The 23,610-nt window shown below is 48.1% G+C and overlaps 8 protein-coding genes across 16 annotated transcripts in view; 4 read left to right on the plus strand and 4 right to left on the minus strand.

Moving 5' to 3' along the window:
* The window catches only part of LOC119555548 (DC-STAMP domain-containing protein 2), a 30,310-nt gene extending 27,713 nt beyond the window's left edge, over positions 1-2,597 (plus strand). For both annotated transcript variants that reach the window (XM_037866986.1, XM_037866987.1), the window contains one exon: positions 2,465-2,597. The gene's annotated coding sequence lies outside the window, so the exon portion shown is untranslated. The remainder of the gene's footprint in view (positions 1-2,464) is intronic.
* Positions 1-11,615, plus strand: part of LOC119555546 (breast cancer anti-estrogen resistance protein 1) — a 30,648-nt gene extending 19,033 nt beyond the window's left edge. For 2 of the 3 annotated variants that reach the window (XM_037866981.1, XM_037866982.1), the window contains exons 2-4: positions 2,465-2,608; positions 4,853-5,128; positions 9,105-11,615. In XM_037866981.1, the coding sequence (XP_037722909.1) occupies positions 2,465-2,608; positions 4,853-5,128; positions 9,105-10,940 (2,256 nt within the window). In that variant the 3' untranslated portion in view covers positions 10,941-11,615. Of the gene's footprint in view, positions 1-2,464; positions 2,609-4,852; positions 5,129-8,741; positions 8,887-9,104 lie in introns of those variants that run through there. The other variant, XM_037866983.1, reaches the window with a different exon arrangement.
* A 323-nt stretch (positions 11,616-11,938) lies between these two features.
* On the plus strand, positions 11,939-13,538 carry LOC119555552. Its single transcript, XM_037866997.1, has 3 exons — positions 11,939-12,826; positions 12,889-13,193; positions 13,257-13,538. Exons 1-3 carry the CDS (start codon positions 12,183-12,185, stop codon positions 13,271-13,273), a joined length of 966 nt encoding a protein of 321 aa, XP_037722925.1. The 5' UTR covers positions 11,939-12,182; the 3' UTR covers positions 13,274-13,538.
* On the minus strand, positions 13,364-14,586 carry LOC119555551 (formylglycine-generating enzyme). The gene has a single exon (XM_037866996.1). The coding sequence runs from the start codon at positions 14,549-14,551 to the stop codon at positions 13,541-13,543; it is 1,011 nt and encodes a 336-aa protein (XP_037722924.1). The 5' UTR covers positions 14,552-14,586; the 3' UTR covers positions 13,364-13,540.
* An 848-nt stretch (positions 14,587-15,434) lies between these two features.
* Positions 15,435-22,211, minus strand: LOC119555550 (arrestin domain-containing protein 4). 3 transcript variants are annotated; one of them, XM_037866994.1, is made up of 4 exons: positions 22,074-22,211; positions 16,381-16,877; positions 16,138-16,320; positions 15,435-16,073 (listed from the first exon to the last, which is right to left on the minus strand). In XM_037866994.1, exons 2-4 carry the CDS (start codon positions 16,834-16,836, stop codon positions 15,684-15,686), a joined length of 1,029 nt encoding a protein of 342 aa, XP_037722922.1. In that variant the 5' UTR covers positions 16,837-16,877; positions 22,074-22,211; the 3' UTR covers positions 15,435-15,683. The 3 variants fall into 3 exon arrangements, with proteins under 3 accessions (XP_037722922.1, XP_037722921.1, XP_037722923.1); XM_037866993.1 differs by lacking the exon at positions 22,074-22,211 and adding an exon at positions 17,594-17,748; XM_037866995.1 differs by lacking the exon at positions 22,074-22,211 and adding an exon at positions 17,604-17,728.
* On the plus strand, positions 17,895-21,694 carry LOC119555549 (ras association domain-containing protein 10). 4 transcript variants are annotated; one of them, XM_037866988.1, is made up of 5 exons: positions 17,895-17,972; positions 19,865-20,276; positions 20,337-20,632; positions 20,693-20,868; positions 20,927-21,694. In XM_037866988.1, exons 2-5 carry the CDS (start codon positions 19,866-19,868, stop codon positions 21,571-21,573), a joined length of 1,530 nt encoding a protein of 509 aa, XP_037722916.1. In that variant the 5' UTR covers positions 17,895-17,972; position 19,865; the 3' UTR covers positions 21,574-21,694. The 4 variants fall into 4 exon arrangements, with proteins under 4 accessions (XP_037722916.1, XP_037722919.1, XP_037722920.1 ...); XM_037866991.1 differs by lacking the exon at positions 17,895-17,972 and adding an exon at positions 18,140-18,190; XM_037866992.1 differs by lacking the exon at positions 17,895-17,972 and adding an exon at positions 19,046-19,087.
* LOC119555555 (dual specificity protein phosphatase 19) lies at positions 21,664-22,443 on the minus strand. The gene has a single exon (XM_037867001.1). It carries the CDS (start codon positions 22,405-22,407, stop codon positions 21,793-21,795), a length of 615 nt encoding a protein of 204 aa, XP_037722929.1. The 5' UTR covers positions 22,408-22,443; the 3' UTR covers positions 21,664-21,792.
* Positions 22,385-23,594, minus strand: LOC119555554 (tRNA pseudouridine synthase-like 1). The gene is made up of 4 exons (XM_037867000.1): positions 23,469-23,594; positions 23,278-23,406; positions 22,907-23,221; positions 22,385-22,849 (listed from the first exon to the last, which is right to left on the minus strand). Exons 1-4 carry the CDS (start codon positions 23,513-23,515, stop codon positions 22,417-22,419), a joined length of 924 nt encoding a protein of 307 aa, XP_037722928.1. The 5' UTR covers positions 23,516-23,594; the 3' UTR covers positions 22,385-22,416.
* Between the last annotated feature and the right edge of the window lie 16 nt (positions 23,595-23,610).

The raw sequence follows: 23,610 nt of genomic DNA on the forward strand, positions 1-23,610 counted from the left end.
TTGTGGACTTTTGAGTGCTCATTAAGCATTTTTGTCGGCGGCTTCTTCGCTTTTTGAATCTCTGCGTCCCGGATTATTTATGAGCCAAAACGAAATGTGCAAAAAGCTGCTGGCAAAGCGAGTCGTTGGGTTTGAGTAATTGAATGGTCTTGGGCATGGATCGAAGCTACTCCTGGAATGCATAAATAACCGAACCTAAGTTTGTTTTGGGCCAAAACTGTTGCTTACTCTCTGAAGCGGGGGATTAAGCCGGAGATATTGCTTATGGCTATGTTCCGTCATACGCGAACATTAAAAACAATAAGTGGCCCGGCAACTCTTTCACTTCTGCGATCCGAATTGTAGCCCCTGGGCTTTGATTACTTTTATCAAAATCACTGGAACATGTAAACCTTTTTCGGTGATTTATGACAGAGATTGAGTGCGGACTGAATAGGAGGTGGGAACTCTTTTTCAGTTCCGTTGCCGGGCGATCGCAGAAGTATGCCCTAAACAAACCAATTAAAGTCGTTCGCGCAAACAGGCAAACAACTGTAAAAAAGGCCCCTAATTTTTGTAACCCACAAGCCACAAACCTACAGGAATTGCTTTTCAGGCAGGCAGGCGGAACTTCAATCTTCCAATTCTCGACTTTAAATATTTGCCCCTTCAATTAGCGCTGTGTGAAAAGCCGAGTGAGCTGGCAAAGAAAGCAGCGACAGCCCTGGAGTTTTGGATCTATGGATCTGTGGAGCTGTCCGGGGCCTCAGCCCAGCAAACATTGGAGCTGGTTTTTTTTTGTTTGGGCAACACACTCGCGGTCCAGTGTCACTGCGACGGCACTGAACTTCAAGTGCGCTCATTTTCCTTTTGACATTTGAACGCTTCCATCGCGCTTTCGAAATTGAAAAGTAGAATAGCCCGCGCAGCCTGGTAAAACGGGTTTCGAAACTACCCAACTACGTGTACAAAAGCTGTGCCCGTACATACAGATACATATATCAGACCTGAGCAGCGGGTTGAAAGTTCAGCGGCGATTGAACGCTCGATATTGTAATCGCTGGCTCCCTCGCCCTCTTTCACTCCCTCTACACGGAAAACAATTCGAGTTGATTTTGATTGGGTAATCCTAAAAGTATTTCAAAGATATTTCCATCTACAACATCTACAGCTTAACGAAAACCTTTGCTTTCCGAAACTGAGATACCCATTAGATTCTTAACAATATGAGTATTTTTTTCTCTGTGTGTGGAATGGGGGGAGTGCTGTGGGTTGAAAAGGTGAAGGGGGTACAAGCAGTCACGGCGGCTTTGTTTTCTTTGCTTTTTTGCAGAGTTCAAACGTTCGTTTTGGATTTTGTACGGTGCGGTGGCGAAATTAAAAGCACTACGCTTAACCCGCAATAACACAGATACATACATACCCACACAGGGACAATTACACATTCATTGAGCGAAAAGTTTGCCCGAAAGGCTACAGTCGTGTCCAGCGAATTAGATACAAAGGCCAAATGAGAGAAGTGCCATCTTGAGAAGATGAGTCAAGAGGATTTTGGGGTCTTTGGGGTAGCAGCAGTAGACAGTACCTACACAGAGAAAATTCTGACGTTCTCATCTGAGTTGAAAATGTTCTTAAAAATAGAACGACATTTTTAAGTTGAAAATGTTTTTATTTAGCTCGAATCAAGTTGAATTGGCTGTTTTTAAGTACATTGTATGTACAAATAAACTATTAGTTCAGTCCTTAGTGTATACTTATCAAAAAGTTGTGAAACAAACTCAATTTAACTTTCTCTTTTCACCATTTCGTTCTTATATTGATACCAAAATGTATCTACAAGGTTTTTAAGAACGAATGTTCTTAATTCAAGAACAATTTTCTTAGATAGTTTTCTCTGTGTAGTGGATAAAGATCGGGGAGAATCTTATTTCCTTGCTGCTATCCCGACAACCCCGACTGTTGATGTGCCTGCTCTCTAACAGAAAAGCAACCCGAAATCGGATAAAAGACAGCCTACCCAAAATTTGACCTGAAATTCAAGCTAAACTAATGAAGCGAGCGCGGCATGAGCTAAAAAACAAAAGACCAAATCGCATTGTTTTTTTCCGTCTTTCTTTTCTCGAGTTCTCTGCACTTTTTGGCATTCTTTTTAAAAAACGTGGTAGCAGCAAAAGATTTGCAAATTTGTTACCATAAGAAACATGAAAACCAAGTTGAAAACGCAGATCAGCAGACGCAGTTCTTATGAATGATGGAAGCAGAGTCAAAGTTTGGTTTGCGGAAAGGTTCAATGGTCAGTGGTCAGTTTGAAATTCCATTGAAAACGCTTGCCTTGCGGCTTCTTAAAAGTGCAAAAAGCAGACGTGAAATGGAAGAAATAACATAAAAACTGCTTTATTATGATAACACGCAAAACAAAAAACAAGAGATCTCTGCCCGCATGAATACCCTTTTTATAATTATTTCGTTCGTGATTTATTTGCAGAAACTTTATGCCAAGGCCATTTACGATAATTATGCAGACACGCCGGACGAGCTGCCCTTCAAGAAGGGCGACATCCTCACAGTCATCGAACAGGACACGGAGGGCATCCAGGGATGGTGGCTCTGCTCTCTGCGCAACCGACAGGTGAGTTGGGTCCTTCTGGGATCGGAGGTCTTCGCAGGGGAAAGAAAGAACCCAAATCAAGGTTCTCGTCGACTGAAAAACAGAATAAACAATCCGGTTATCACATTAGAACGTAACGCTCTATGGAAAAAAAAGACTAGTGTTTTTTAGGTGTTTCACGTTTTTTTTATTACCTCTACCTCTACATTGCTTTTTACCAATCAGCATGATCATATAATCTTGTATTTCGTATTTAAAGAGACCCTGACCTTAGTCTTGTTAAAATATTGCAAATAACTTGGCTTTTTCATATAGTGTACAAATTAGATTGCCTTCTTTTTTCTCTGTGTAATGCGTACCATCAAACCTAACAGGAAACTGCCTTCCATTTTGTTGGGTCTTTCGATTCTCATTTCTCAGACTGAATTTCTTGTTTTGGTTCTTAATTTATCCCTCTGGTTGCGGCTGGGCTCTGTCTGCATTCGTAATTAAGCGATCCAGACATTTGCATAAATTTCCCCGTTTCATTGCGCCGAGTGGGCTAGAAAATCCTCATTTAAATTTTTAATTTAATTTTCCGTAATTTTAATTACTTGTTTTGCTAAACCCCATCATCATCGCCGGCACGTGGCCCAATTGATGGCGCTGCATGCGGGAATACGCCTCGAAAGAGTCTGCGCTTATAAATTACACATTTGTAGGCCTTTTAATTGTGCTTGCAGCCGAAATAACACTCATCATCAAGATTATAGCCCTAATGGCTTACATCAGAGAGGGCGGATGGGGCGTGGGCATTACCAGGCGATTACCAAAGTGCATACAACATTATCTGGCACTGAACAAAGAGGTCGAAGCTGTTTGCTCCGCCTTTGATAGCAAACAACATGGAAATGGAGAGATATAGTGTTTGAATCAGTTGAGTTCATACTGTGCGAAGTATTTAGATAACGGTGAGATCTCTAGTACCAAGGAAGTTATTCAATAACCGTAGATAATACAAACCAAAACATGTTTATGAATTAGGGTTAGATCTGTTAATGTTAAGGAACGTTTATTTACACCTAAAAGAGGGATGACGATTGAAGTAGAAACATAGTTAGACGTCAGTCAATAAAACAAACCAAAACGCATAAATTGAATACTTGATTTACAACAGAAAGATTGACAACGGTTTAAGAAGGAACTAATCTTTAAATATATATCTTTAAAATATATACTTATGCTATGTCTTACTTCGAAGATCTTTTTGACTTAATCCGCTCGCAAACTTTCTAGTCGCATGTTCATTTATCAATCGCACCTATTTCCATGCAAGTCTTTGGCCTCAATTTTCGATTTTGCTAATTATCTCAGCGCGATCGCTCGCCCCGGGCAGCCTTGAACCCTCCCCCTTGGGGGAGGCATTAAGCCCCATACTCAGCACCCCAACTCCCCCCAAGAAAGCCTGAGACCAAACCACATTTCAAACTGAAGCAAAATTTTAAATATCTGCACGTCGTTCGGCAGCAATTTTTAATTAACAACTCAATTGGCGCCGCAAAAATAAAAAACAACCTCATTGGTGGGGCGGTCGACGATGATGATGATGGTGTCAAAACATATATCAAAGTGGAAATCAAAAGTGCCAGGCGCGATATGGATACCTCTGAACGCCATGGCGATACGGTCTATGTCGGGCAATTGTCGCTAATTAAAAAGTAGAGGCAGCTTTTTAATGGAAACAATTAACCCAAAAACGGCCAATTGAGTGCCGACAAGAGCAACAACGTGTGGCATAAATATTAACAACAACATAAATAACGGTGGCAAAAAAAAAACGCAATCAACTTTCGGCATACATTTTTAGGTGAAACACATGTTGACAAGATTTTCTGTCGACTTTGATGTGGCATATATTTTTGGAGAATCGCACACGAATCTCTGTCAAAACTTGCATTGAGCATGTCACGTAATTAAAACCAACATAAGTTACATTGCATTATTTTTTCTTACATTTTTTTTGAAATTCTCTTGAGTTATATATTCCATTAATTTATATATGTTTTCATTAATAATTCATAAAGCGTTGAGTTGATTAAAAGCCAATCAAAATCAATTGAGATCAATGAGCCATTCAGTCATTTATAAAGGCGTAGAATTGCAACAGTTTCGCAAGATGGTGTTTAGTTTGTTCCATATATCTTTATTTCTCTACCCGTTAATTAATTGTATACTAAATTCGGCATAACATCTAAATTTCTCCCCATTGCTCTGCGTATATTTCAGGGTCTTTGCCCGGGCAACCGGTTGCGCGTCTTGAACTCGTACGACTCTGGATGCTTCTCCCCGTCGCCGGCCAGCTCCCCGATTCCGTCTCTGGCGGCCAGCACAGCCACGCTGAACAGCTCCATCTGCTCGGCGGAGATCTACGAGAACGGTTCCATCATCAGTGCGGCCTCGTCCTCGAACTCCACCTCGGGCGGGGTGAACGGAGGATCGGGTGCGGAGTCCACGGCGGCTCACCGCGGCTCGAGAAGATCATGGCACGTCTCGCCGAACAAGGTAGGTTGCTGCTCGTCCTCGTCCCGGATGACTTGTCGATTTCTTAATTTTCCGCTCCGTCTGCCTTTGAAAACCAGGGAACAACGAACAGGGGACAACGAACAGGAATCCGGGGAGGAAGTGCATCTTAATTGATTTCGTTTCTTGGCCAATTTTACATCCTCTTGCGGCTACTGAATTATGATTTTCGTCGGGAAAGTGAAAGAAAGTAATTTCTTGGCTCCTGCGGTTCGCTACGTCGCTCCATCATTACGCTCTGAGGGGTCCATCGCTCATCCATCTGCATCTGCATCTGCATCTCCACGATGCGAATGCGATCCCCTGCCTTTTCCACGTCAACTGCGTGTCGTAATTGTGCAATTAATAAGAGTTGCGAGTGCCGATCCTCGGTTCACGGGTATAGCCTCTTGGGGTCCGCAGCTGTCCAACTGGTTTCCCCTTTGCATACGGCTCGTAATTTGCCAATTTGTCAGCTGGACATGCGTTTTATTTGCATTTCTTTCACTTTGATTCGATTTGATTTGCAAATTAAAGGAAACGAACAATTTGGCCCGACTGGCAAGATCGATAGAGAAAGATCCATAGATGGTTGTGATCATCCTGGTTGCCAGGAAGGTTTAGTATTCCAGGATCGGATCAAAATACTTGGTGGTGTCATCCGATGGTCCGGATTAACTGACCGATCCCTAGAGCTCGCTGACCTTTGGCAACCCAGCCAGACGCCCACCATCCATGGATCCATGGATGGCGTGTAGTGACTTTCGCTTTCCCAGCCGACTCGCTGACTGACTGACTGACTCGCAGGCAAATCAAATAAAATGAAAACCAAATTACAGAGTCGTAAACATTTCCTCGCATTATCGGCAGCTATCAATCTTAACTGGAGGCAAGTGAAACCATAAATTCAAATTCGAACTGGAGGAGAGCCAGCAATTTGACTGCCCCACTGCAAATTACTTGTTGCCGTCGGAGGCGAAGATTTGGAGAAACCTTTTGCCCATAAAAGCTTAAAGCACTAAATGCTGCCTTTTGTTCGTGTTCGATTTTATTGACTCGGGGAAAATCTCACCACGCGAGGCTGTCCACTCGAAGGCGTCAAAAGCCATGTGGGGAATGGCATCGAACATGCACTTGACCCATCATCCGGTTGCATAAAGTGGAAGAGGTTGCCCCGTTTTGAGTGGAGCACCGTTGACCCATTTCCATGGGATGTATGGGAATGGCTTTGATCGTTGGTGAGGTTCAACAGGAATAACTATACATGCCTATGAAGCAAATGGTTGTACTGGAATATGGCCAAGTGATAAACCTTTAATCTGAGTTTTGGTCTTATAACTACCATAACTTCTACAACGCCTGTGCCCAGCGACATACCACGAGCTAATTGAGAACGGAAATGTCTCGCGGCTGAGGTTGCGCCATCGCTGGGCAGTGGAGGCCAGGTATCCGTACCCCGGTCATCCCACATGGGCATGCTCTTTGGCTGGCGGGGAAAACTCGCCTGCACCGTTAGGCAGCAGCCGCCGCCAGATTGTGTGACAATTTCGAGTTCCTTGAGCCCACGTACAGACAGACAGCTCCGTAGCTCCACAGCTCCACAGCTCTACAGCTCCACTCGATCCAGCCATTCCACCTCCGTCACGCACCGACTATAAAGCCAAACCAAGCCGAGTCAGGTGGCCAAATGCACTGCATCGGCCAATGGCCAATGAAGATTTATGGCCAGATCCAAAACGAGCGAGAAAGAGACTTTGTGTTTGAGCAAAACATGTCATTTTTATTTTACTGCCCAAAAATGGTTAAAAATGCAGCCAAAGCAGCCACAATAACTCTTTTTTTTTATTTCGGATTCTGCGGAGATTTGTGCGTGACCAAAGTCGGAAAGACTGGAGGATTGCTCCTTTTGGCCCGGCAATGCGGATTCACTGCGAATGCGGTGAAATCATCTCCACCGGTTGGGTCCCACACACCCGAGGTCGACTTAACGACATTTCTTTACCTCCCCTAAGTTGGCTCGGGACTTTTCCCTAGCCGGGTCCCTTCGGAGAAAGATTCTACCGCTGCCCCTGATTAACATTTTCCATACAAATGTTGATGTTTTTGTTTTGGAGTCGTACGTGAGAAAATGCTAAAATTTTGATCATGCGTGGGCCTAACATGGTTCTTTCTCTACTTACCCTCCGCGGATTCGACGGGGGGCAGGTGTGCAATGATCAGCTCAGAGAATGCGTTGAAGAAACATTGAAATGCAGGGAACGAACTTCGAAACTCTGAAGATGATTATCTCGCGTTTGCTACTGTTTTCGGGCTTGGAATTTAAACGAGAACAGAAAACATGTCTCTTTGTTGTGTAAAAGATATTTACACTCCCAGAATCTGGAATTTTTACATAGCTTGTGAGGAATTCAAACTGTGGGCCATCAAAAGGCAGTTGATAATTGAGCCAGTCGTACGGGGAAAGGAAAGCAAAACTCCTGCCGGCCGGCCGGACTTTAATGGTCTGTCTCTTTCGACCAGCCCAACCCATGAAGTGCCCCAAATGTGTCAAAAATATACAAATCTCTGATATATGCCTTGGAAAAGCCGTTCATTTGGGTCACTTAAACCAAACAAAGAGGAAGTTTCCAGCAGGAAAAGTCACGCGAAACGGCTGGGAAAAAGAGAGTCCCAGCATGTGGGTCGCCAGGAAACCAAACCCATAAAGACAATGGATGACTCCTGCTGGGCCCTGTTCCCATTTAAGGATTGCACAACTGATTGCAGTTCTTGAGGCTGACTTACTTTCAGGTGGTCTGGTTGGTTCCAAGACTTGATGTGGGCACTTCAAATGCCCAGTTGCCGACTCGGATCAGCTGCCCCGATCCCCTGATTTCCCCGATTAGATAGATGGCGTCCAGAAACCCTCCCCGCAGCTCTCTCGGATCCTCATCCGCAGCTGCAGCTGTTTGCTTTTATTTTGGCATTTTACTGAGCACTTTGTTGACTCGTGTTACGCGTCAATTGGCACTTCAAGGACCGAGACAAAGGCCATCCGAACCGAGCAAAGGCATTGGAAATTGGGGTGAGGTCCTGCCACCGCGACAGTCCGCCTCAGGTAGAGGTACTCCGCCATCAAACGATCCTCTTTTAAGGGGGAACTTCCTGGCGTAACGGCTTCACTAATTAGGAATCGATTCATTTCGAGGGGCGTGGCCTTTCTGCGGTGCATGCCTGGCCTACCGAATGTTGATGATTTTGGCATATGCCATCGTAGTAATATTTCATCGATCTATGCCAACATATGGCAATCCAATATGGAATCGAATTATTTGAGGGGGTAGCAAAATAATATATTCTACCTCTCACCCTTATCCTGTCCAATGAAATTTTGATATGAGTAATATGAGTAATTTGGATGCGTTTATGATTATGCAAATTTTAAACTTTGGTTAAGATGGTATTATTGCTTTTATAATTGTTTCTTAGTTAGTTATTGTTTTCTGGAACTTACCGCCCTTTACCTTGACACTGAACCCCTTTGAACTGTCCCCTGTATATCCCAGAAGACCATTGCGCAGGCGTTAGAAAATTTCCCAACCATTTTCCCGACTTTTCCTTAACCTCAGCTCTTTTTGGGCTGCAGTCGCAGTCTGGTTTTTACCTTGCGACGGCGACGTTTTTCCAAGCCGGATTTTTTAAATTTTATAGCCCATTTTTGATACTAGTGCATTTTTACAAGATGTGATAAGCAGGAGAGTCGGAGGAGCAGCGCGAAGTAGGTGAGCCACGCCCAGATTGATTCACTATAGGATAGGATTCCATTGGACTTTTTTTTTTTGAAAGGGTGCCAGATGTGAAGGGCAGGAAAATCGATAAGCCTCATACGTACAGGCAGTGTGGGGTGGGGAAAGTCGTGGTAGTAGTAGTAGTAGTGTTCGGGTGACTAAGCCACCCAAACTTTCGGAAATCCCATTCTAACCATCCGCTTCTTCGGCAGGTAATCACCCCGCAGAGGCACGGTGATGTGTACATCTACAACTGCTCACCAGGATCAGCTACTGGAACTGGGACAGGAGCAGCCCAAGGCACGCCGCACCAGCAGCAGCAGATCTATAGCAACCAAAGCATCTACCAGAACCTAGCCATGATGTCCGGTCCCCACCAGAACGGAAATGGTAGCGAGTTTGAGACCTACGACATACCGAAGCCAGCCACGCCCGTGCCGCTGAACTACGATAGTCCCAGGAGTGGCGTTCCGCCAAGGACACCCACCTCCGCCTCCAGCCTGGGCGCCCGCTTTGAGTCGCTCAAGATCGTGGCCGCCTCCATCGAGGAGGAGTCCTACGATGTGCCACGGCCCCTGATCTCGGGAAGCAGCATGCTTCAGCAGCAGATGTCCCAGATGACGCCGAGCAGCTCCGCCTCCTCCTTACTGACCAGCGACAGCCTCTCGTTAAGCTTCTCCAGCTCGAATCGCTCCTCGCTGGCCAACATGCCCGACTACGACATCCCACGTCGCAATCCACTTCCTGTGCGTCGCCAACAGAGCGGTCTGGCCTACGACTTCCCGCTGCCCCCGCTGCAGGAGCAGGAGCAGCGAATGGTCCCCACTCCCGCAACAGTCACATCTTCCAAAGAACTACCGCTGGAGCTGAGCTCGGCGCTGGAAACACTGGCCAAGCTGCAGCACCAGACGACTGCCGCCATCAGCCGGCTGCTAAGCTTTGTGGTGCCCAACTGGCGCACCCGTGCACAACTGGAGCCGGCCATCATGGAGCTGAAGCTGGCTGCCCTGCGTCTGCGCACAGCTCTCCACGACCTGGCCGAGTTCGGGGAGGGAGCCCTGGGCAATGCCACCCGGTCGGAAGACCGCAACCTGGCCCTCAAGTTGAGACCCTTGGTGCGAGCTTTGCGGGATGCCAACAAGCTAATACACGACTCCTCCGAATCCCTTGAGGCCCAGGGCGGCTGGTCCGTGGAGCAGCTCTCCCGAAACGACGAAAAGCACGGCTGCCGACCACCTGACGCACTGGACCAGTTGATGGCCTGTGCCCAGACGCTCACCGAAGACGTGCGCTCCACCACCAGTTTCATTCAGGGCAACGCCTCGCTTCTTTTCAAGCGACAACTGGTCGCGGAACAGAATGTAGGTGGTGCGACCGGAGCAGTTGAGGGCAGTCGTGGAAGTGCCGAGTGGCTGGAGGATTACGACTATGTGGCCTTCGAGTCCAAGGACGCGGCCGCCCGAAAGAACCAAGCGCTGCGTGAGGCCATTCCCGCCGGGCTGAAGACGCAGTTCGACACGGTGATCCGCACGGCCGAGAGCTCGGCCATGGGCGGCACTTCTGGATCGATTCCCACCACGCCCACGGCACCCATAACGCCCTGCAAGTCACCGGAGATGACCGACAAAGACAAAAAGCTGGTGCGCTATTATGCCCAGCAGATCTCCACGCACATGGGCAACCTGATGCAGGCTATTGACTCCTTCCTGGAGACGGTGGAGAAGAACCAGCCACCCAAGTTCTTCATTGCCTATGGAAAGTTCGTGGTTGTAAGCGCCCATAATTTAGTGACCATCGGCGACAACGTCCACCGAAATATCTCAAAGGAAGCGCTGCGGGAGAAGATCCTGCGTTGCACCAACGCCCTCTCCGACGCCCTGAAGACCTGTGTCTCGAAGTCAAAGAAGGCGGCGGCGCACTTCCCCAGCGGCAGTGCGGTCCAGGAGATGGTCGACTCGGTGGTGCATATCAATAGCCTGGCCAGGGAACTGAAGGCGGTCATGCTGCAGGCTGTGCATCTATCCACGGCGGCGGGCGTGGGCGCCTGAAGAGAAGTCCTGCCAACCGGGGCAGCCATAGCCCGATCCGATTGATCCCAAGCCCAGTATTAGCTGAGAGGCGTGCAGCCAAGTCTTCCAGCTTCGTCCACGCTTTGACAGATGTACCATATATCTGAAATTGGCATATCCTCCTGATCCCCAGCAAACAGCGCCGATTGTCGCTTATATTTTGCATTGTGATATTTTTGAGCAAAACATCTGAAAATGCACAGCACCGCAGTCACGATCGACCGATCCCTGCCAGAGCCCACAGCCAGGTTAGCCTAAGTCTTCGATTCTGTACATAGCAAGATCATCCTAGCCTCCGACTATTGTAAATTAGCATATTCCCATACTCCCCATGCCATGCGCACAAGCAATGTTGTATCAGTGAAGCATTTCAGCGTAGTTTTGTATACTCTAGAATAGGTCTTACCACATAACCAACTGCTTAGATTAAGCACGCATATATAGTACTTGCATAGTCAGAATCTGAAAGATTTACACTCAACATTTGCATTGTGCTGCGGCGGCGACGATAGTCAGCAATATACGAAAATACACGCATAAATCATAAATTACCAAGTAAACTGTATGTTATATGATCGAAATAGGAGGGCCTGGCCCCTCGAGGCCAGTCCCAGCGACAACTATACACTTGGAATAAAATAACATAAAACCTAATCCACATGGCGTTTGAATATTTAATCCTATTCCTAGCAATCATTGATCTGTTGCTTGTTGTAATAGATTTCTAGTGTGCTAGCGACGAGGAAGATTAGGCTTTGAAGTTTGAATATGATATTTAATGCATACATATTCTGTTGATTGTGACACATTCAAAATTGACGCCAATGGCTAGTTATCGATAACTATCAAGCTGCCCCTGCCAGTGTGACCATTTGTCATGATCATGGTTTTTGGTATATTCATGGTTGTATTGGTATTTTTTCGCTCATAATTCTACTTCTAAAATGGGTAAACAAAAGATCTGCGAAGACTTGGGAACTATTCCAAATGGTTTCAATGCTGCAACCTGCATTGCATTTTGCACTTGTGCTTTTCAAGATCAGCAAGATTCGATCTCAATCCGCGGATCAGTTGTTGGACAGTTTTGGCGCGAAAAGCTGGTTGCATTGCGAAAATACTGAAAAGTACTTACACAAATGAAGGGGACTTACATATGTTTGCTGATAGCTGGACTGAACTCGAGAAGCTTGCAGTGAAAAGTTGTATTTCCTGGAGGTTGCAATGAGTAAAGCGTGCTGTAGATGTGGTGCTGCCCAAAACTCTGGCTCTCATTGCCTCAGAGATGCTGTGGGCCACTGTTTTTGCTGCCACAAGCCACCGCCGATGAAGTGCATCCATTGTGGCGTCCTCGGAGACATTCCTCTTGAAGAGAGCCACGGAACTTGCGTCTATGGAAACGCCCACTTCTACATATACTCGGAACAGTGGCCTCCGTTCCCGTCCAACGAAGCTGAAACGATCCCCCACACCAATACGCCCGATCCAGGCGAATCCGGAGACCACACTCTGTGCATCACGGATCCCAGGACTCTGGAGGACGAAACCATTGAAGTTGCGGACGATCCCCAGGAAGCGGCCGAAAACGATGGGGAGGACGACGATGTGCAGGTCGAAAGAAAGCCTTCGACGCTCCGCTGGGTGACCACTGAAGAGATCCGCGCTTGGAAACAGTGTCCGCGTTGTCGAAGGCATCGCACTACAAATGTTGGCTGGATCAAACATGCCCAGAAATGCGCTCAGGACCCCGCGTACAAGCGACCCATGTTTTTTATCTACACTCACACAAAGGGTTGGTGCAACTATCTGGTTAGGAACTCCTCTTGGGATCGCCACAGTACTGGCAAGTGCACACCCTGCTCCGCATGGTAAGAAAATAGCGGGAGCACCTTCGGTACAGGTTAGTTAACCGTTTGCACTACTATTATAGGCGGCGTGAGGGACACCCCATGCCCTTCATGCCAGTTCCACCACCCAGGCCGAATGAAGACCACTTGACCAAGATGCGGCGCCAGCGGGCTGCCCTTAAAAGGAAGATGGAGAGAGAACGACGCAAAAGAACTAATGGAGCCAACGCAGCACAAATCTCGCCTGGATTAAACATGTCCAGAAATGAGCACAGAACGCCACGTACCCCAACAGGCCCAAATGCTTTCTCTACACCCACAGGAAATGAATCGACTATCTGGTTGGGCACTAACATTATGAGAACCACAGCAATGCGATTGTTGTCCAGTGAGTCATGAGATCCGCATCGTAATAAGAGAACCATCACAGATTTAATTGCGTATATTTCAGCCGACGTTAGGGATTAAAAGAAAGAAGGCAGAATGGTCTACCCTCAGAAGGAAAATGTGGGGAACAAACGCCTCTGAAGATCCAACTTCACACTGTAATATGTAAGCTTTTTATACTTTTGATAATGATTTTTTATTCCCGCCTTTCTGTACACATATTGATTTCTTTTGTTATGTCTTATGCGGAATGTTTAACTTTCTCGTTTATGAAGATTTTGTACATAAAATTTGTATCTTATAGAATGTTGTTTTTACAAAGTAAATAAATGTTATCGCGATCACAGCCTATGCGTTCTTGGCGCACCGGAATCCCAGGTTGCCGGCCGAGCTGTCCTCTGTGTTCTGAGATCGGGCCGCGCACCTGTATCGGTAGCAGTAGGACTTGTGGCACAGGTAGGAACCACCCTTCTTCACCCGGTTCGGGTTGTCACTCACGTCGTTCGCATCCCAAAGATCCGCCGTCCACTCCCAGACGTTCCCCACCATGTTGTGCAGATCATAGACGTTTTGCCGGAATGTGTCCACCGGGCTGGTGAACTCAAAGCCATCATCAGCCAAATTGCCATCGGGAAAGTCGCCTTGCCAGATGTTTGTCCAATGCTCGCCCCTGGGCATTAGCTTGTTGCCCCACGGGTATAGTTTTCGTTCCTTGCCGCCGCGACATGCGGTCTCCCATTCCATCTCGGTGGGCAAACGCTTCCCCGCCCACTTGCAGTATGCCACAGCGTCGCGCCACGAAACGTGCACAACCGGATGTCGCCCCAGGTTCTCCAGATTGCTGTCCACGCCGTTGGGATGGCGCCAGCTCACCCCGGCCACCTTGTACCACCAAACGGCGCTGGCCACGCGGAAATCCTCCAAATCCCTCTGCTCCGCTGGACTCAGCAGGCTCTTAAACAGAAAACTATCGCCAAAGCGCTCGGCCTCCGTGGTGTAGTTGGTGTCCAGAACAAACTTTGCGAAGGCATCGTTGGATACCTCGTACTTGTCCATGTAGAAGTCCTTCAGCTTCACTTGACGCTCTGGACCTTCCCGATCGGCCGGGAAGTGCGGATTGTCGGTGCCCAACAGATAGCTTCCGCCCGGGATGAGCGACATATCTTGGATTTCTTCTTCCAGTTCGCCATAGTAATCCCGGTAGTGGCTGGCACCCTGCGCCCTTTGCTGGCACACTTGATCTGGCAGCGGCACCTTATCAACATCCGGCGTTGTCTTCCGGTCGAGCTTTTGGCAGCCACAATCGCTGGAGGCGTCATGGAACAGTAATATCCAGATAAAGATAGGAATTGTTTTCATGTTGCGGTTTAGCTAGTGATGGCGATGGCTCTCGATGTTTCTGTTGATATCGATGATGAGCGATGTATCGATGATAGGATTAGTTTTTTATTTGGTATTAAAAAAATATCTATCTATACATTAAAAAACTGCTACTATTTTAAAACCAAAAAAAATTAATTTTAAGACAAATGGACTATATTTTTAGGTAATTAAACTTGTAGCATACTTTTAAGCTCAGTAAGTTCCGCTGCTAAACTAATTGCATCTTTTGGGGATTTATTAAAATGCCGCTCACTGACACATGCTCGTTTCCTATTGGTTGGCAAATAGGATTCTCTTGGTCGGCAGCCATCTTGAATAAAACAGCTGATCGCTAGATATATGCTAAAATCGTTGGTCACTTTCTGAGCTTTCTGTTCGCCTGGTGCTTCAAAATCATAAATCACCAGGTTTGACTGGGAAAAATTAAGTTTGTTGGCTGGCAAATCGAAGATTTTTCATTTTAAAACACCAGGCGAACATAATTTTTAGTACGCCTTCACGTAAAATTTGGGGTTTTCTTCAAATTAACGGTTAATTATAAACAACCGTTAGTTCTGTTCAAGGCACACAGAGGCTTAGTCCGCAGAAAGAGGGTTTTGGGGGTCAAAGCTTAGAAAGTATCCAAAGATCGGAGCACGGGTCTGGCAATCAGCTGTTTTTTTCAAAATGGCTGCCGAACGAGGAAATCCTATTGGCGCTCCAATTGGAAACGAGCTTCTGTCAGTAAGTGCTTTTTGATCGGATCCCCTAAAGTATGCTAGAAATTTCGCATAAACTAGATTTATAAGCTGCTGTGAGCTTAATTTGTATCTTACTTTAGTTTTAAAATGTAACTTATTGGAATTTATGCATCTTTGCATTACAATTTCGATTTTCGTTTAAGTTTTACTAAATTTCCCAATGTTTTATCATTAAAAATTGATTAATTACATTATTTAATCATGAAAAAATGCTCAGAAACGATGAAGCCACAGTTGCACAGGGTAAACACATTAGAAACGGTACGTACGAGTTAAATAAGTTTAAATTAGATTATGGCGCAAATCGTTGTTAACAAAACTATGGTGTACGGTGGACCTGGAGGAGCCTGGAGCCTGGGGCCCGGAGGCTATGCCTCGGTGGGCTTTTCGTGCAGCCAGGGCCGGAATATGGGCAGCGTTGACGGATAGTGGGTGTGGGTGTCAGGCTTCAGCACCGACTCAGGCCAGGTATTGGCATTCGCCGCATCTCCAGAGTGCCGGAACGGATAGGTTGCCAGCACAATGGGTAGCTGCAGCTTGATTTCCTTCTCCATGGACTTGGGCTCGATGACGAAGAAGACGTCGTAAGATATCTTTATCAGGTGACAGCCGTGCAGGTTGGTTGGCGGCAGGGGCGGTACGTAAAGCTCGTTGTGCCACTCATCCTTGCCCCCAGGACGGATCTTGCCACGAACAAGGACAGCCAGCTCCCGCTTCTCCGTCTGCACCACTTTGCCGCGCGCCAAATACTCGATGGTCTGGGGGGAAAAACGTTTGGATTTAAGTCGAGTCAATGCTGCGCAATGTTCCAGTGGAACCTACCTCGGTGAGCGATGCCTTGGTGCGCTTAATGGACACATTGCTGTAGTTGGAGATGAATGCGGTGACCAGAATGTTCTCCCCAGGCACATAGCCACCGCGGTCCAGGGACACCCTGCACTTGATTTGACCACCGCCCACACAGACGACGCCCAGTTTGTGCTCCACTTCGCAGGTGAACGGTTGCTGAAGATGCGAGGGTGAGCTCCTTTACTGAGAAGATTTGGTGTTGCTACTGCTACTTACTGCCAAAATGGGCTTCTCAAGGTTCAGATCGATGGGGTTCATCACGATGAAGACCTGGTGGTTCTTGTGGATGATGCCGTTGTTCTCGCGTAGCGCCGCCTTGCAGTAGAACTGAATCCAGCCGTAGCGGCCCAGGAAAGTGGATGGCAGGCCCAGTGGCAGGCCGAGCTTGAAGGGAAAACTGTGTATTCCCGGCGAGAGTATGGCTGGACCGCCCTGGTCCACGTCGCCCAGGAGACGCATTCGGAAATCAATGTAGTTCTCCTTGTCGTACGTACGCTCCTGTCGCCGACCATTGCGCACCACGCCCTCACCCACCACATGGAAGTGAAGACCCAGGGCCGGCGTTTCGTCCTGCAACTCGATCAGCACGCGTCCGGAGAGGAACTGTCCGGGGAAATACAGCAGGGAGGTGTTGTCGAAGATGATGAGGAATTTAAGCAGCTTGCGCGGCATCTTGGCTCCGATTGGCTGCAGCTTTCATCGGCTGCGTGTGCCTGGGGAAAAGCCAAAAAAAGTTGTCAATTAAGCGTTTGCAATTATTTGGCAACGTCGCGCATGCGTCAATTCGGTTCGGCTTCGGTTCGGTTCGGTTTGGTAATGACAACACTTATACCCCATCCGTCATACTTGGCTACGTCTGCGGCCATGTACCACGGACTGCCACTGCCCTCACATTCGTATGTACGGCGTTTGTTTGCATATTTATGTGGGTAGCACATCTGGGCGGGCTAAGGAAGCAAAACCAGTTTGGCGTGGCCCCACAGAGATGGCTGCGTGCATGGCCATGCAGCACGAGAGCCGCACATCCGCAGCAAGGTCAGCGCATGGGCATGGAGCATTTCGGGCCGTGTCACGCCCCCGCGCCCCCAACTCTGGGCCAGAGTCAAGTCAAGTATGTATGTACATCTTGGCCAAAACCGTAAGCTGCAACTGCCATAATCGGCGAGCCAGTTCAATGCATTGGCTGACAATGTTGGGTTTTGCGGATTGTGAAGCCGAAACCGAAACCAATGCCAAAGAGGAAACTGACGTAATTTCCTCATGGAAAGCGGATTCCCATCATTCCAATGCCTTGTTTTGTGTGGACCACATTCATGTACTTATGTACATATAAATACAGATCAAAGTGTTTTAGGTAGTTAACCACAGATCGATTGTTTTCTGTACATCATTGTGGGCGCACTTAAAAGAATGATCGCTTTTCGAATACCTGTACACACACAAAGGTTTTTTTTTTTTGGCCAGATTGGAACACCAATCCAGTCCAAGCCTATACGATACGACCCGTTCTAGCACTGAGCGCACGTTAACTTGGCTCGATCTCAACCGCGCTCGCTAGCGTTTGTTTGGCAACTGATCGTCGTAGTCGTCGTCATCGTCATGCATCAGTTTGCCACTGAGAAGGTGACCGAACAACTTGTTTTGAGCGCGTTTCTGGGAGCGATCCGTTGGAGAGGAGAGAGATCCAGCTGGAGCTGGATGAGATGTCGTAATATGCCAATCAGTGGCCCCACAGCTTTTGTTTTTATTATGTCTCGTATACGCAAACTGCATGGATAGCGGCCTCCCAGGATACGCTCTTTTCGCAGGTGATTCAACCGAACCAGCCTGACCAAAACCAAAACAATGGCAACTTGATACGAGGAACCCTTAGAACATTTCGCCTTTCCCAAAGTTGCACCTCTGCAAATCACATACCAAATCGTCGAAGCTTTTTGAGCAATTCGCTAATCAAGTTTGCTAATGCCAGGTGATATTCCAACTTATGGGACTTGGTCGCACCTCGGAATGCCTGATTTATAAATCCGTAAGCCTTACAACACCAAGCCTGTGCGCCACAGGTATGTGTATCCACAGTCAACCGAACGTGTGCAGACATAAATGCATTAAGTGGCACACATTTATGCATTATGCATGCAATTCATACCGGTTTAGTGTTGTCTTTGGGTATACCCAAATCGAAGAACCTCAACTGTAACTCATGAAAATGAAAGGCCAAAAGCCAAGCAAACTATCAAAAGAAAACAGAAACCGCACTGACTGCGAAAACCGAATCGGTGAATGGCTTGGCAGCCGGTGGCAGTCTGTCTATACCCTGAGCTCCCAGGGCTAATTCTGTTGCATACCTCGTTATCTTTCCTAGTTGGCTCGACCATTTGATCTGGTAAATTAAAAGCCATATAGAGGTTTTATTCAAAGATTTGGAGAGCCGATCCTATGTGGAGAAAACCCAACGCGCAACAGACTATGCTGATTATAAGACAAAACGATTAGTTTCCCTGGTTGATTTGCGCCAGTTTCTTTTCAGATTTCTCCCAACTACATTAGTGACACTTAGTGGTAATGGCTCGAGTTTTCCATTTCTATGTTTTCTCGACTTAATTGCTGAGAATCGTTGACTTATAATGACCCAAGCCGTCACCACGAAGACCGATGGAAACGAGGTTCGAAATATTTCCCGTTTGCGGTCCGGGGCAGTACAGAGTATCTGAAAATTAGTTTACCTCGGATGGAGACTTCTATACTTGTTTGGTCCGAAATGATAATCGACTAGTTGGGCTCGAAGTTTCGGGTAGCCAACAATTAAGTCTGCTGGAGTCGCAGTCAGTGTGGTTTCGTAGCTGCTCCGTGCACCACCGGGTCGATCTCCAAATCTCCACTCCGTTTATCGCATTGTTAAAGGCCCGGCTCTATAGCAATTATAGTAAGCCTCCCGTACGTCTTTCATAATAGTAGCGAAAGCCAGGCCTTGCGGCAAAGAATATCTCGGTGTAGCATCAACTGTGGTGGGGAGTGGCCGGTCCCAGCCATAAACTTACCCACGATACCGCAAAGTAAGGCTCGAAGAGAAAAACAAAAGGTGTTTCTCCGACAAATCGTCGGTGTGGAGAGCTGGCCTCTTGCTGTGCGTTTTGGCCACTGTTTTGGCTGCTCTTGGCTTCTTTCCGATTCCCTGGCTCACTCTTAGCCGAATGGAGTTGCTTTAAAGACCGACTTGTTCGCGCAGTGCCTCAGTTGTAGCGATGAGGCCGAGCGCGCTGGTAAGACATGGTCCGCAGCGGAAAGTTGGTCGAATCTCGGTCTTCAGTCGGGCAGGTGTATCGCGAGAAAGTTGAAACTGTAACAGGCCAGGCACTCGTAACCGTATCGCAGCCCCCATGAGTCATCCACTTCAGTGTTTACATGGCGAGGAGCTTGTTCTAGTTGGTCCACGATCGTATCGATGCCGTGAACACATGTCATGTTGCCACAGATTTGCATAATTGGCTAATTGCCGGATCTTGACACGTTGTTAACGGGCTGCGCAGGCGCACCAGATTCTGGAGAAGAACTGTTACCCAATTGTCTCCGCCGCTTACAAACGGTTATGCTGCATAAATTACACCGATTGTTTTGTTTTCGTCGCGTCTTATACAATATCTGATTTGCATACCCCCAAACGTTTGATTGGCTAACCCTCTTTAATGCGCTGCTTCCACAGAATGCCAGCAAACACAATGACCAGTAGTGAGCCAGCGGTTAATGGCTTTGGGCCCCAGAGCTTGCCAACGCCAGGAGACGACGACGACGACTCGCTATCCTCGCTGTCGGACAACCTGTCGATTTGGATCGACGGCGAGGAGCACTGGATATCCGGCGTGGACGCCAGCACCACCTGTGCAGATCTAATCTGCGCGTTAATCAGCTACCAAAGCGTTCAGCAAGATACGTTACCTAAAGAAGATGCCCTCGCTGCTCGTCTGGGGGGGCTAGAGCCCAGCCAAAAACATCCCGCCCAGACGCCACAGGAGTTTGCCATCGTGCAGAAGCAGCGGCACTACGAGGAGTACTTGGACGGCAGTGCCAGGCTCTTTGATGTTATCACCAGCCGTCACGCTTTGCCGAAGGAGGAAGTAAGGGAAAGGCTCCCCCATCAAGTTAAACGTTTCTCACCCCTATTTTCTTTCGCACAGTGCCAGCTTCAGCTTCGCCACTTGGCCATTTCGACCCGCAAGCACACCCCGACCACGGACAAGGACAGTGGTATGGGCAGTCCAGTGGACAGTTCGCGAAGCATGCGCTTCCGGCGGCGGGGCAGGCACAAGGTGCTACCCTCCACTAAGACCGCGGAAAGCACCAGCATTAAGCAGCCAAAGAGAAGCCGGAAACTACAGCAGAGGAACCATCAACACATTACTCCGAACGAGAGTCTGCTGAACATTATCCTGGCCCAGGATGAGACCATACTCCAGCAGATGTCCATGTTGCAGTAAGTAATGCAGGACTCCATCTCCGAATATCCCTGACCTCCCTCGACGACTTTCCACAGCGAGAAAGACAGACAGATTTTGAAAATCGAGGAGGAGAAGCACCGGGTGCGTGAACGAGAATTGGGTAAAAACTACCTGCTTGAGACATATCTGAAGGACTTGGATGAGCCCCAGGAAAACGGACCAGAAGACCGTGAAGTCTTCGAAGAGGAAATACAGAGATTACACGAGGATGGTAATTGTGAAATTGGTTCATGTATATAAGAACTACAGGACACTTCTTCTCTTTGCAGATAAGGACTACCGACCGCCAAACGATGGTGACACCGCCAAGGACGAGATTTGCCTGTATTGGCTGGAGAAGATTCATGCGGTAAACAAGCAACTGCAGCGGGAGGAGGAACTGCTGCTCAGCCTGCACGCCAAGGTGCGAAGACACCAGGTGAAGCGGGCCTATCAAACGAAGAGCGAGGTGCTACTGCAAATCGATAGACTCGATACAGAGCTGGCGGCTCAGGTGTCGGATATCCACCGAGTGGAACGGAAGCTTTTCACGGCCAATGAACAGCTAAAAGCCAAGCTGGGTGTGCTTGAATGTTTGGGTCGCGAATTCGAGACAACGGTATCGAGAGGCGATCCAGAAGCCGCTGCCGCTGAAAGCGATGAAACTGATGAAGCGCCACAAAGCCCATCAGTTGATATCCACCAGTCTGGGAATCGTACGCCAGTTTTAATGGGACACACCAGGCGCCGCGTGACGCAGCAAGAACTGACGGACAGGAACTTAAAGGATCGACTAGTACCCGACAAGGGATTATCAAAGCAAATGTTCAAAGTGAGCACATCACCAGATCCTCCTACCCCAACCGTCCTCAGAAGAGAATTTTCACTTTCGCAAGTTCCGAAAACGGACATTCAACACCTAGGCACCCTCGTTTAAATTCCGCGAGGAACCTGTGGTGCACTTCATTCAAGTATCTCGTTAAACGTATTTTGAACATCAGTACCAAATTTGTGTCAACTAACCAAATAGAGATTTCATTCTTTGTTTATGTTTAACACTCGAGTGTTTCGTGGTTAAGGGCGTTGTATGGTACAACAACTATGGCTTATTAGGCTAAAACAGCTAGACAACAAAACAAGTTGCTTATTGCAATCCCTAAATTTTAGCGGACCTCTTCAACTGCTGCATGAATCCCGCATTGGGCTGAATGCTTGGCCTCCAGGATTTGACCAGATTGTACGCATCCTCGTAGCTCATGTCCCGGCGTTGCATTAAATAGCCAATGACCACGGAGGCGGATCGCGAAACGCCGGCGTTGCAGTGAACGAGCACACAACCCTGCGACCGGCGGGCCTCGTCGATAAAGTCAAGGGACACGGGGAGGACGTAGTGAGTCAGGTCGGTTTCCGGCAGATCCAGGCAGGGCAAGTACTTACATTTCACTGGCGTCGGCCACTCCACATCCGGCGTCTGTATGCCGACGCTCAGAATATGCGTTATCCTGTACTTCACAACATTGCCCGCGCAGACTGCGTCCTGGGAGCCGAGGTACAGAAAGTCGCTCAGAATGCAGGCGGGCACAGCATCGGGCTTCGTATCCACGACAAAGCCATATTGACGCGGCTCCAACTGCTGCGAACTCGAGGCTGTGCCCTCCTCGCTGCCGGACGATCGCCGCTCAATGAAGCGGGCACCGGTGGGAGTGGTTACGACAGTGGCGGTGGGTCTCAGATTGGCCAGCCGCTTTTGCAGCTCATACAGCAGTATCATTGCGCGGCTTTAGTTGCAGGCGTCTCGGTAGTGCACTCGGCACAGGTATAGCCCGCAGGCAGGCGCCAAAAGCACGCGATGGTCCCAAGAGTTCTTCGAGGGAATAGTGAGCATCTGGTAGAGGCACCGCTCGTCGATGCGGCCGTTGCCCAAGGCAATCAACGCCCCGACAATGCGCCTTACTTGCTTGTACAGAAACGACTTGGCCTTGATCTCGATGTCCCAGTAGTTGTAGGTTTCGGATGCCAGAGAGGCGTTCGGGGCCAGAGCAAGTGATCTACCTGGACGTATGTTGATCTCGTCGATTTTGCGCACCGTGAACATGGGGTGATCCCGACTAGGGCCTTTCTGCCGGCTGACGCTCATAAAAGTGCGAAAGTCGTGGACGCCGATGAACATGCGCGCCGCGGCCTTCACCCTTTCGATGTCAAAGCTGGGGGATCTGTGGGGGATGAAGTGTTTTTTTATGCCAATTCTGGGGCTTGGGATAATGTCTTACTGCAGAAAATAACAACGATCGATTTCCTCCACGGGTATGAAGGCCTCGTAGGCCTTGTTCCGGAGATTCTTGTCTGCCGCGGGCGGATCTTTCGCGACGGCAAAGCGGTACAAGTAGGTACGTCCAGTGGCGTGGTAGCGGCAGTGGAAGGAGTCGTCCACCAACTGGCTGCTCAGCACTCGGATGGGAAGACGCTGTTTGTCAAAGGTCCGATTGAGGACTCCCACTAGAATGTCATTGTCATAGGGCTGTCCATTAGGCCGCTCCAGATCGACATGAACCGTCGAGTGAAGGGCGTGAACTCCGGCGTCTGTGCTGAAAGTGAACTGGGACTGTAGGTTCCATAGATGCCATCCATTGCTACCACTTACCGACTGGAGAGCACTGTCTGTATTTCGTTTGTGGGATGGAAAACCCGAAGCGCCAACTCCAAACAGCCCTGAATCGACTGGGTGTCCAGGCGCGACTGCTCCAATTTGTTCACCGTCTTCTGGATACCACTGCAGATTGGAATCGCTGTGTTTAGCTAATGGCAGGTACTGAATTCTACCCATACTCTTACCGAAAAGTCGTGCCAATGTACGAAATGTTCAGCAAATACCTGTGCATGTTATATAGCACCCCTCCCACGCTTTTAGAGATGGACAGCAACAGCTGGCGGCATTTCCAAAGCCCATAGAGGTGGTGCAGCTAATATCGATACA

This window comes from Drosophila subpulchrella, chromosome 3L, assembly GCF_014743375.2.
Source record: "Drosophila subpulchrella strain 33 F10 #4 breed RU33 chromosome 3L, RU_Dsub_v1.1 Primary Assembly, whole genome shotgun sequence".
NCBI lineage: Eukaryota > Metazoa > Arthropoda > Insecta > Diptera > Drosophilidae > Drosophila > Drosophila subpulchrella.